Below are 14,203 nucleotides of genomic sequence, written 5' to 3'. Positions count from 1 at the left end.
TTACTTTCTTTTGTTGTGGCATTGGTCTCTTTTAGAGCTTCACTAATGTTTTCAAGATATTATGTTTTCTCTTTTAGGCCATCAATTATATTTGCTCCCTTCCGTTTTCGAGGATTTTTATAATTGAAATTGGTTGGTCTTCCACGCTTCAGACGTGCCTTAAATTCATTTGTAGTTGTACTTTTTCCTTTTGGGATATCAATTCTAGTTAGAATATTTACAGCTGGTACATGAGACTTTGTTACTCTCTTAGGGCCAGTAAATGTATCTAACAATTGATTTGCTACATGTTGTAAATGAATTATCTTTTTCACTTCAAGTTCACATTGACTTGAACGGGGATCTAAAACTGAAAGTAATAATTCATTCCAAGAGACTTTATTTTCCAACTTCTTTATTTCTTCCCCATAATGTTGTAAAACCCGATTCATCAAAATGACAATCATCAAATCTAGTTGTAAATAAATAACTAGTTGACGATTCTAAATCTTTTACTATAAATGGAGATTCATGTCCAACATAAATTCTCATTCTTCTTTGAGGGCTATAACAGCCCAAAAACCAGATAAAAATTTTCATTTTTAAAATAGGAATCACAATCACAAGTTTTTTTTCCAAAGATATATTACATCAAGACATGTCAAAATATCAGAGTATCGATATCAATAAATGCAAAAAATGCTGGAGAGTGAATGTTGTGCCATCAAGCCAGACCCTTCCCTTTAGTACCAGAAATACCTGAAAACACTCGAATAAACTGTAAGCAAAAGCTTACTGAGTTCCCAAATTATCATATAGCATATAATTATAGAATACCATGCAACATACATATAGTTGTCATGGGTTACCCAATAATCTTTACCTGGAATGTCATGTGCTACCCCCATGGTATGATATCCAAGTGCATTGGGATACCCTCATGGTTTGATATCCAAGTGCATTGGGCTACCGTCATCTTTTGATATCCAAGTGCATTGGGCTACCCCATGGTCTGATATCCAAGTGCCATGGGCTAACCCCATGGTCTTCATACAAGTACCACAGACTACCCTTGGGGTATTCAAACATTAAATACATAACAACTATCAATCCATATTGTGACATCTCTATTTTTACGGCCAGAAAACACCGATTTGTTCATGCTTTATTTTGAAAATTAGAGTATCTTTTAAAGAAATATGTTGCAGAATTTGCTCCCAAAAAAGCATGATAAATACGTTATCAAAGCATTTTCGAAGAAATGTATTTTATGCCTTTTATAACGTTGGTATGTCATCGTTAATACATAAACATAAGCATAAACAGACCATACAGTCATTTACACTAGTGATCTATGTCTCCTTAATTTCTCAGTGTGATGTAGCTTCATAAAGTAACTAGAGTGGGATTTTTAAAAAAGTGTTCTAGTACTTTAATAGCATTGTATTTTAATGTGATTATGTCCTATCAAATCCATTCTACTAACGACCTTCCACCAAACAAGGAAGCGATAGGTGAAAGTGTACATCCATTCAACCACCATTTTATAGACAGTTTCCTAATACCCCTTATAATTTGGCTTCATGAATGATGCATATTAGCGATTTGACTAACTTAGTGTGTATGTGTGTGTGTGTGTGTGTGTATATATATATATATATATATATATATATATAAAAGGAGTATTTTAAAACTTTTCTAAAATACTAGGTTTAATTTAAATTTTCGAAATTAATAAAAATATTAATTTAATTTAAAACTAAACCAGTTAAGATTTAATCTTTATATTTTAACTAACAATTAATTAAATTAATTTAAATCTCATGAGGAATAAGTAAATATTTACTATTAACTATTAATCAAATAATTTAAATTTAATCCTAATCCAATCCCCACTAAATTTTCGAAAAATAAGTGTATTGGGGCTATCCAATTTTAATTATTATATTTTAACTAATTAAAACAATAATCATCAAATAAAGAAACCCTAACTTTCCCTATAAATAATCGAAAATAAGGGAGGAGGTTAGGGTTTCTAAAACCCTTGCAAAAATCGAAAAACTTAAGGGTAGAGGCTAGGGTTTCAAGAACCCTAAAGAATTTTCGAAAATACCTCCTTAGGGTTTAGTTTTAATAAACCCTAATTTTGATCTATTCAACTTTATGCAACATGGCTCTGATACCACTGATGAGTTTTATATATTATAAAAAATCTTTTTGGTGGAAAAACATAAACCCTAAGTTCACATGCACCCTAAAGTATCTATGATCTCATTATGATTTGCAAACAACTATTGAATATCAAGAACCCTAGAAGTATGTAACTATTTTTGAAATTATCAAAGTGTTATAGAAATTACATACCTTTTGTGTATTATAGTAAATAAACAATAATTCCTTCTTGATCAAGCTTTACAAAGCAAGCACCATAAATATCGTGTCTCTAATGGTTCACACCCCAAACCCTACTAACTAGAAGACTTTAGGAGAGAGATGACTACAACATTAATTCGACTCTATGGGGATGAGAGGAAGAGTGGACAAAAATAATAAGAGCCAGGGAGGGGTTTATATGGCTGAAGGAAACTTGAGGCCAAAACTAAGGTTTTTGGGATAAAGCCCAAATTAATTAATATAATAATCAAGTTGCCTTATCTCCTTATCCTAAGCATTATGAATGAAATTTCTAGGCTATTCCTAGCCAAATTCCATCCACCCCTATCATGTGGGTTCTAAAACTTTCCCGCTTCAACTTTCAATAAATAACTAATCAGTTATTGCACTTTTAATTAATTCAATTGATCCCAAAATTAATTCCAATTAATTTCTGATTAATTCCAAATTAATTAATTATTATTTCTTAATAATATATTAATTATATAATATATTAATAAACTCTTTATTCCAATTTATTAACCATATAATAAATCACTAATTCAGTCTCTCTCTCCAAAAGTTATTCTATTCGGTTATTAGTTTTTGAGGGCAATCTAAAATGAACTTTGCTAATATTTCAAGATTATACTAATTTAGTTATTGGCTTAGATACCTAATCTAACACCTAGATTGTTTATGAATAGAGCTGATTGAGTTGAATCATAACTGAGTTAGAGAACGGGTGTAATTTGTTTTCATGATGTGACTATGAGTTGGTTATGACATGAGGGTCAGCTAATGGAAAGGCATATCATTGGCTTTGACCATGACTATTGACTTTTGACTTGGTTTGACTTATGGTCAAAATGATTATTTTTGGAAGTTAGTCTAGGATGGGACATTGTTTGATTCGATAGGTGTATCATAGTGTCGTTTACATGTCAGTGAGTTATATTTTAGTTGATCCCGTAAGACAGATGAGTCTTCTCGCTATATTGTATTTTGGGCAGTGCCTATTTTGTATGCTGGGGTGGGCCCATTTTGTATGTTAGACTGAGCCCTTATTGTATATTGGGTGGGGCGCGTTTGTATGTTGGGTAGGGCGTGATATGAAGGGCAAGGACCGATATGATAGGTGAGGCCTGATGTATTGAATGGTATGTGGTATTCTGGGAAACTTACTAAGCTTTGTGTTTACAGTTATATTTCAAGTACTTCTGGCTCGAAAGGGAAGGACCCGATATGATTGTGCAACATTCCCCTTGATTTTATTCCACATAAAAATTTGATTTTACTTTGATGTTAAGAATATTTTACTGTTGTTGATTTGGAACAATTTGGTGTATGTTTGGGTGTTTGAAAAGTGAAAAATTTTATCGTTTTTTCTTTCTTTGAGATGTTACAGTTTGTACATTTCACAATAAAATATGTGTATTTACATATATTAATCCATCTTTAACTCTTTTTACAACAAACTAGGCCTGACAATTGTGTCGTGTTCGGGTTGGCGTGTCGTGGGTTGGCGAGTCAAAATATGTCAACCCAAACACGACCTATTTAAATATACAGATCACGGGTTGGCGGGTCACGAGTTTGGAACATAAACTCATATATGATCCGCCAACCCATTTATTTATACAGGTTTACAGGTTGGCGGGTTCGTAGGTCAGATTTGGGTTCGTGGGTCAGAATTTTAGACATTTAAGCCTTAAACATTCAAATGAAAATTAAAAACATTCATAGAAACATGTTACAGACTTAGCCTTATTGGTTATGACTTATGACCTTAGACCATCCAGCACGAGTCATAATGTCGAAATAGTCAAATGGTCTATGAATCAATGGTATATATTATATAATACTTATTAAATATTAATACTTGATACATAAATACATTTAAAAATATATTAATTTTTTTATTAAGAATATAAATGGGTTGGCGGGTCAACCCGTTTATTTTTTGAGAAACTCATATATGACCCGTTTAATAAACGGGTTGGCGGGTTGAAAAACTCAACTCAAACTCATTTATTTCGTGTCGTGTCGCGGGTCCTGTTGCGGGTCGTGTCGAAAATTGTCAGCCCTACAATAAACTCATCTTTTTCTCGATCATATTTCGGTAACATTTTATTTGTGATGCCTAAAATGCAATATTTTACTAGATATTGCCTTTAGATTTTGTCTTCAAATGTTTCAACTTCACGGTACATTGTTACATACTTGTTTATTTTAATAATTATAAGAGTTTATCGTGTTATTTCTACCGATTTTTATTATAATGCATGCTAATTTTTATTTTTAGCACATAGTTATATTGGATTTTTATCAATGTTTATACACTTTGTTTTTTGGTTAAAAGATATAAGCAGTGGTAATGGTGAATATTTGGCTTGTTACAAACTTGTAACATGCAACAACATACATAGGAACATCAAGTGAGATTTACAGGTCAAAAGAAACAATAAACATGTAACCCAAAGATAGAATTAGTGTCCTTGGCTAGTTTTAATATTTTAAAAATGGTTATAGATATTGTGGTTTGAACTAGGGAATATGGTGGTACCAAATGTAAAATAAAAATCCGACATGTTTTATTTTTTGTTTTTTGTTTTCTGTTTTTTTTTTCTTTGTTTCTTTGTTTCTTTGTTTTTTTGTTATTTATTTATTTATTTGTTTTATCACTATTGTTTGGTTGATCTTAACATGGTTATTTGATCTCCGATGGATAGGCACATTGTACTCTTTAATGTGATTCATGATGCGTAAGTGACCTTAATTAGGTAAACCTTCTCGATCTATATTGGTTATTTCATATAGTCTTAGTATGTACCAAAATTTCAGCTTAACAAAATCTTTTAAATTCATAAGCTGATGTGCTATAATTGCTATATGCTATTTCTAGCTAGCATCAATTCTTTTGGTCGGTCATAACAATGGTAATTACTTTCAATTCGGTAACTAGTGATCTATACTTTTTTATGTTCATGTTTGTTATTGCTATTTTTATAAGTTGTTAATTTTGTGTCATATATGGTTATATGATAGAAAATTATTCATAACTTAGATTAACAAGAGGATAGTTACGTAAATGTCATCTGCAATCAAGTTTCAGGTTTCTTCTCCAACAAGAATTTAGTTAGATAGCTTTATGTTTGGAGTGTTACTAGCTAGTGTAACATTTAGACTTATTATATTTTGAAGGAATTGAGAATATTGTTATTAGATAAGTTAAATGTTAATTGAAGTAATGATATTGTGATTTTTTATTTATTATTGTAATTGTTTATTATTATTATCTTATATTCTATTTAAATTATAAAAAAAAGAACAACATAATATTTTTATTACAATTGCTTCATTAGAAACTAGATTTAAACAATTAACTATTGAAATTTTTTTGGTTTTTTGTATGATTCAAAAAATTAAAGTCATATTGACCTTTAAAAAAGCTATAGTAATGTTGTAGAACAAAATTTTCATAAGTGATGTAGATTTAAAATATTTGTTTTCAGAACTCAAAGTGCTGCAAATTACTTTGCCAAATGTGTTTATATCTGCATTTGAAATCTTAGAGCTTGTTAAAAAAAAGATTGCTATCTAAATTTTTTTTATTGCATATTGAATTTTAACTATACTTATTACTGTAGCGTCAATGATTTTTTTTTTCAAAGTTGAAATTATTAAAAAACTATTTAAAATTCTCAATGTTACAAGAAATATATTAAATGTTTTGACTATGTTATGTACATCAAGAAAGATATGTGGAAAAATATTGATATTGATATTATTATTAATGATTTTGTCTCTAAAAAAGTTTTAAATATAAAAAATATTGATATTGATATTATTATTAGTTTGTTACTTGTTAGGTTCTTTGGGTAGTGGGGTGTGTTTAATGGCCTTTTCCTTTACATAATAAAAAATTCCGATGGTACCATCCTCCTTTACTTTTAAAATTTTAAAATTTTTTACTGGCATTATTTATTTACTTTACCTTGGACTCCAAATGGATTTGAACTGAACGTGCAGATTGCCTTCACAATTAAAGCACCAATGTGGCAGCACTACCCATACATCCTAAGACGGCCACCCCCATAATGGACCGGCAAAATGGTGATTTGCTGGCCAAAAGAGCTCCAAAAACAAACGGTAAAATTGTGATTTTAAACAGTAACCCATTAAAATGATGGGACCGGCAAAATTTATAATCAATATTATATTGTTTATATATAAAAGAATTACTTTGTTTGTTCTTCAACCATTTCGTTTTGCTTCAATATTATATTGTTTATACATAAAAGTATTATTTTATTATTAATATATAAAATATATGTTTTTGAGGGGAAGATTATACCATGCGGTAGGAGTGAAGACGAAATTTAGTGTTAAAGTTATACTAGTTTAGCGTTTTATTTGATGTTAAGGTTGGACTTGCTCTAATTTATCGAAACATACATAACACAACAAATTTCAAATAACTTGTAGAAAATTACAAATTTAACAAAAAATTACATAAAAAACCACAAAATAAAATTTGAGCATGTACAAGAACTATAAATCGCAGAAAAATCGAATCAATTTTAAATGAAATAACAAAAAGATTTAAATAATAATAAAATTACATTTGTTGAGGATATTGATGATGATATTTTAGCATAAATAATAATAAAATGGTTTGGAGAAATTTCAACTTTGGTCTTTTTTTTTTTTTTTTTTTTTTTTAAGACCGTCCTTATAATTTGTTTTCGTTGCGTTTTCGTCACTGACCAACATGAAATGATTTTTTTGCTATTTATGTTTTCTTTTTTAGTTTTTTATTTGTTATTTATAAATTAAAAAAAAAAGTAGATTAAGTTATCAATTTATGGAACCTAGTTCAACACACTCCCACCACTACTAGTGCCACCCAACAACAATTAGTGGTCACAACCAGTAACCACCGACAACCTCCGGCAACCACTTGTGTCATCGATATGTCATCGAACCGCCGCTACTACCATTGAAAACCGCCAACATATCTGGATTTTGTTTGCAAACACCACCACGGCCACCACTGTCATTAAATGTCACCACTGCTACCAACCTAACCCATAATGAAAATAAAAAACAAATCTACATCAAATGTTTTAGATCTGAAAAGCACGATCTGGTGTCTAGTGTTTCAAATCGGTACTGTTGACTGTAGATTGGTGGTGTTAGCACAATGTAGGTGGCGACCGCCTTTTGCTTAAGCTTCTCTGACTTTATAGATCAGGAAACCGGATAAACAACGATGCCAGAGTAGGGCATTAATGGTGGGTGGTGGGTGGCGACCTTTCAGTTCCGGTTCCAGAAGGGAGGAAGACAGAGTAGAGAGAACCACCGCCTCCTTTAACCCTTACCGATGGAGTAGATGGCGGCGAAGATGATTTCTAACGGGAAGAAAGAGACGTCGATATGTTGGTTTCGAGGTTAATCTGTTGGTTACAACGTAGATCCGGTGGTCCATGGTTTTACACTGGGTTTCAGAGTTGATATGGTGTTCCGTAGGGATGAGCAAAAACCAAACCGAAAACCGAAAAACTGAAAAAACCGACATAACCGAAACCAAAGCAATAACCGACGGTTTAGGTTTGAATTTTACAAAAACCGAAAAATAACGGTTTGGTTCGGTTTTGACGTATAAAACCGTCCATAAAAACCGAACCGACCGACATATATATTATTTATATTATGATTTAAACTTTTAGTTTTAAACATTAGACTTTATCTCTTTAATATTTTATGTTTATTTTCAACAAACTGTTAATGGCGTTAAACTTTGATCTTTTGAATACTTTTATGCTCTTATAATACTAGAATTCGTAATCTATATTTTAGTATATTTAGTATATTTAAAGTAGATACAATACTATTTATCGCAATGTATTTTCACTAGGTTTGAAAAAAAAAATGGCGCTCTTAAACCCACGGTTTAAAACCGAAAACCCATAAACCTAACCCGGAAAACCGAAAAACCGACCCATGCAAAAACCGAACCTACATGGTTTTAAAAACCGAATTTCTACGGTTTGGTTTCGTTTTAGTAAAAAACCAATTCAAACCGACCCATGTTCATCCCTAGTGTTCCGACATCATTTTGGTGGTAGGTGATCTGATTGTGTTGGGCGGAGATCCTGGGGTGGTGAACGAAGATCCGACAGTGCTGAGCGGAGGTCCAAAGGCTTAATGTTCTATTTGGGAGTGGGCCCACAAATTTATTAATTATTTTATTCATAAAAAACTAAAAAAGAAAATATAAAAAGCAAAAAAGTCATTCATGTTGGTTAGAGATAAAAAAACTCAATAAAAACAAACTATAGAAACGATCCAAGCGTAAAAAAGAAAAAGATAGAGACCATACATGAAATTTTTACAAATCACAGTGATTTAAATAATTTGTTCTAAAATAAAAGATAATGAGATATACACACTAGTCTAAGATTATATGTTACGTTATTATGTATTTATGTTTTCAGATTATATTTTAACATAAAGAGTAATCAATATAAAAATATTACTATTATGAATGATAAAATTATCCTGATCGTGTTTACATGTCACAGATTGATGATGATATGATGATAATGCTACCGATTTCATAGATTGAAGATTACATATTATTTATAAAAATTATAATCATGAATTTAATCATAAATTTTAAGAAATATTAGGATGAAATATGAGAAATAGAACAAAATCCACATCAGAAACATGACACCACGTCAGCCGATGAGAGTATCCATGTCACCGAGACATGGTGAATTTTCGATGATCTCGACCTTCAGGCGTAACAGAACACTATTCTCTGCGCATGACTCGGACGACGTGTCAGTTCCTTTGTGGCTAATTTTTCTTAATTCACAATGCCCTTAAACTCACAATTATTTACGCTTTATGCCACTCAGATATAATTAGTGGCTGGGAAGAGCGAGTAAAATGGCAGATCTTTTCAAATGCCACATCACCTGCTGTCATGTCACTCTTTGGACCCACACCGTCCACGTGTCATCCCATTAACTCGGAGGTTTTGTATATAAATATGAACAACATACGCTCTCATCGACCCTTCTTCCATCTCTTCTTCAATCAAAATCTCTTGTGTTGTATTTTCTTCAAATCAAAATCAAATAATTTACTTTCCGCAACCAAAAAGAACCCATTTTTATGATTATAATTTATAATTAACTTTTTTGATCATATTCCTTTTCTTGGAAGATCTGTTTAGAGATGATAAATCATCATTTCTCAAGTGTAATTTATTAAATAATCGGTGGAAATTCAGTCCAATAAATTATCGACAACATCAGTAAGCTCTAATATCTCCACCTGTTCAAGATTCATTAGTTCTTGTCACATTTGGTGCTAAATATTTGAGATCTTTGGTTTGATAATCGATACTGGATAGGCTGAATTTCTACAGACGATTACAAGTAATTTGATCTAAAAAAGTTCAAGAAAAACGAAGGGTTTTACTTTAATATGGAAGCTTTCTGTGATCTCTGTAGGGTAGCGAGGGCATTGGTGTATTGTAAATCCGATGCAGCAAAATTATGCTTCCAATGCGACAACCGCGTGCACTCTGCTAATTCATTATCATGCAGGCACCCTCGTTCCTTCCTCTGTGATAACTGTAACTTGCAGCCGGCTATTGCCCACCATCTGTTCGATAAAATGTTATTTTGTCAAGTTTGTGATATGAATGAGAATGGATGCTCATCTGTGCAAGGATATAGCATTGAGGAACTCAATGCCTACACCGGGTGTCCTTCACATGATGCATTTCTGAAGATTTTGTCTACAATTCGTGATGGAGGTCCAAGTATTGACCCTCAGTTCCATCCTATGAGCAGTTTAAACCTCAATGAAAATCTTGTGAGTGATCAAAACGAGGATCAAATGGGATTAGTGGCATCTACTCTTAATGAATTAGCATCAGCAGTGAAGTTTGAGCCTTGGATCATTAATCCATCTTCAATAATCCCACCACATTTGACCTACTTGCCATCTTGTGATCAAAAAGATCCAAACCCTTTCTTCTCAGATGGATCAAACCTGAATAAGGTATTCTACTTACCCCTTTCATTCATCTTTAAGATGCAAAAATCATGAATCACTTTAAATTTGTCTTGAAAAACGTAGGATGGATCCGATTTGAACAATCTTGGACTTAATGAAGGTGAAGTTTTATGTGACAATGTTGATTTGGGCGATGTTTCGTTGAGTTTTGATGGTGGTTATGAGATGTTTAATGATATTCCTCAAGCTCAAACCAGATATCCTTCTGAGGGTGGAGGTGGGGATTGCCTTGTAATGGAGAAAAACTTATCAGTTACCGAATCAAACAGTCATATAGAGAACACACTTGAGGTTCTCTTCTACTTTCACATTTTTTGTGTACCTTTCATTTAACTTCTATATCATATTCACTTGCTTGAAATGTTGTTAGGCAACATCATCCGGACAACAAGATTGTACCACTTTTCCAGCATCACAAGTGGCGGCATCCGCTAATGTGTTGCAGGCGGTAAGTGGTGGTGGCAACATGCTTATGAATCCAAGTTGTAATCAAAGTGTTGTGAACCTTGGATTCCCTAATATGCCCCTTTCATTATCAAACATTACTGGAGAAAGTAGTGCTATAGATTATCAAGATTGTGGCTTATCACCGATGTTCCTCACGCGTGAATCATTGTTGGAGTCGAATTTTGAATCAAGCCCACAAGCAAGGGACAAAGCTAAGATGAGATATAATGAGAAAAAGAAAACACGAATGTATGTTCTTCTTCTAGTTTCTTTTTCTTTTTCTTTAGATGCTACTAAATGCAAGAAATATCAACTTACTTTTCATATATGTGTACTACAATATCTTACTTTCATTTCTTTTTATTACATCATTGTATTTTGAAAATTATACCCAATGGTAGCATTGTATTTTCAATATTTTGTTATTAAGACATTATATTTTGAAATATTTGACCAATCACGAGTTAAATTTGCTTTGTATTTGAATAACATTGCTATAACGGGTGGATTTTTCAAAGTACAATGTTTTAATAGGAAGAAATGAAAGTGGGATACAATAATAAACAAATAATGAAAGTTCATTGCTATTTCTTGCATTTAACCTGCTAGATTAATGAAATAGCAACACACTTTCATTTATTTGTATTATATAAATGTCTTCGTATTGCAACATTGTACTTTAGAAAAATCTACCTTATTATAGCAATCTCATTCAAATACAAAGGGATTTTGAATGTTGTAGTTTGGTATTTTTTTCAAAGCATAATATCCTAATAAGAAAAAGTTTGAAATTACAATGTGATAGTTGGGTAGATTTTTCAAAATACAACGCTTTAACAAGGGAAAATATAAAAGTACAACGTTGTAATACAAATAAATAGAGTAGGAAGTTATAATACACAAATAAATGAAAATGGAAGGAAATTTTTATATAAAGGTTGGGAGTTAATACATAATGGGAAAGCCTTCTCCAATAAATCATTCTTTTTTGCATTAAGTAAAATAGAAATACTCAATTACCATATAGGTAAAAAAGAAAACAACTTAACTTTTAATGGAAACTTGCAGTTCTTCTATAGAGATTACATTTTTATATAATCATTTACACTTGTGACATGTAGGTTTGGTAAACAAATACGATACGCTTCTCGTAAAGCTAGAGCTGATACTAGGAAACGCGTAAAAGGTAGATTTGTTAAGGCGGGTGAAGAGTATGATTATGACCCTCTTGTGACAATAGGGTTTTGACTTTGCTTTATATAAGGTATCAACTTGTTACTCCTAAACCTATTTTAATATGTTTGATTTAAAGAGATATTTCTCATTCACTAAATACTCTAGTGGATTGATTTCATATATCAAGCTAAGGTTAAATGCAAGAAACAACAATATAGTTTAATTTATTTGTTTATTATAACATCCTACTTCACCTTCTCCTTTATAGTATTTTATTTCAAAATCTACCTAATTATAGCAACACCATCTAAATACAAAACAAATTTCACACCTATAATTAGGTAGGTTTTGTAAAGTATAATGCCCTTTTAAGAAAAAAAAATTGAAAGTGCAATGATGTTATGATATAAAGATAAATGAAATACCTTGCCATTTTGTGCATTTAGTCCTCATAGATTTGACTGAGGCTTGTGTCTTTCTTCCCCATTAAGTAATCTTTGGAGCTTTGGATGAATGATGTTTAAAAAATATTTGAGAAAATTACGACAAACTTAAGGAAATGGAAGGAAAAAATAAATGATGACAAAATTGTAAAAAGCTAGGAATTAATGGTGAAAACCTTATTTCTTTTGCTTTCTCTGTTAGGTCATTCTTTTTATATTAATTAGGTCGTTCTTTCTATATTAAGTAAGAAAAAAACATCATATATAGCCTACCATATTAAGCTCTTATTTCCTTTTCTTGTCCATTAAGTCCGTATGAACAATGATTGTCTTCTTCTGGACTAAATGAAACGTTTGAATGAGAGTAAATGATCATTTTAACCTTCTATCTTGTGGTGATTTTGAATAAAAAGTCAATGTTTATTTGTCCCAATTAGTGCATTTTATTATAAAGAAACAACACCTAACACTAAGCAATTTTAGGTCCTCAGGATAAAATTCTGCTGATAATGGACCGATGCACAACATTTTTGATTAGTGATACCATTTATGAAACACCTTCATGTTCTCCATGGTAAAGGTATGTATGCATATATATGTGATATAAATTCATCAAGAAATTGATTTTATATGATACTTTTTATGTTTTTATAGCAAGAAATTGAGGTTTTGGTTTTGAAAATTTGAAGGATTTTGAAAGTGAGCTCCGTTTTGAAGCCGGTAAAGGAGGCCATTGCTTGGAGTTGCGTTCTAATTAAATTTTGATTAGATTAATTGGGTTTTTAAGTTAGAAAACAATATTCATTTCAGGCAAATAAGTTCCACATTAATTCATTTATACTTGATTTAAAGAAACATTTTTTTCATTATGTTTTGTGTTACATAATAAAACCCGTATACTTTTTAAGGATACTGTGAGTTATCACGAATGTTATCTTGATTTGTATCACCTATGAACTTAAGGTTGTTAAAAAAAATATATGAATCTCATATTTCTTTTGAAAATAATCCTAAATAAATGTGGAATGTTGTTCATATATTAAGGGGCGTGTGGAATTGCTCATTTAAATCAACTTATGTTTTCTTTTTTTTCAAAAGTATCATGTGTGTTTTTTTAGAATGGCAAACAAACAAACCTATTAATCGTACTTTTAATTCTACATCTATATTCACAACAATATTTGAACCCTCCACCACTTAAAGGAATGATCATCTTTCCAATAGATCTGATACCGCTGAACTACAAACTTTTAGTTCAAAAATATTATGTTTTGATAAGTTGTTAAAATAATTTTTGAGTGTTTAACAAATATATATAATTATGTAATTACAGACCAATAAAGCTATCCTCACGTATTATTGATTTATTGGTTCTTACATATAATTACATTTTTTTAATCATTTATGGTAATAATTTTTACTAAAATTAATACTAATAAATTTAACAATTTTATATTATGATAACTATTTATGTAACAAATTTTATTACAAAATAAAATATATAAAACCTCAAATATCAATAATGTAAATTAGTACAATAAAGGGCTTCAATCAATCATTGTCAAAGCCAAAATTCAATTTTAAATAGGATAACGAATTATATTCTTCAACAAGTACGAAAAATATTTAAATTTAGTGTCAAACCAATTATATAACTAGCGAATTGAGATTTTTCCCTTTAAAAC

General features: G+C 31.0%; 1 protein-coding gene across 1 annotated transcript; it reads left to right on the top strand.

Moving 5' to 3' along the window:
• Positions 1-9,855: 9,855 nt before the first annotated feature.
• Positions 9,856-12,147, top strand: LOC145038670 (putative zinc finger protein CONSTANS-LIKE 11). Its single transcript, XM_078986952.1, has 4 exons — positions 9,856-10,437; positions 10,516-10,743; positions 10,823-11,148; positions 12,021-12,147. Exons 1-4 carry the CDS (start codon positions 9,856-9,858, stop codon positions 12,145-12,147), a joined length of 1,263 nt encoding a protein of 420 aa, XP_078843078.1.
• Positions 12,148-14,203: the final 2,056 nt, after the last annotated feature.

Source organism: Lactuca saligna, chromosome 4 (assembly GCF_052625555.1).
Source record: "Lactuca saligna cultivar CGN05327 chromosome 4, ASM5262555v1, whole genome shotgun sequence".
Classification (NCBI taxonomy): Eukaryota; Viridiplantae; Streptophyta; class Magnoliopsida; order Asterales; family Asteraceae; genus Lactuca; species Lactuca saligna.
This window is presented reverse-complemented; position numbering and strand designations above follow the sequence as displayed.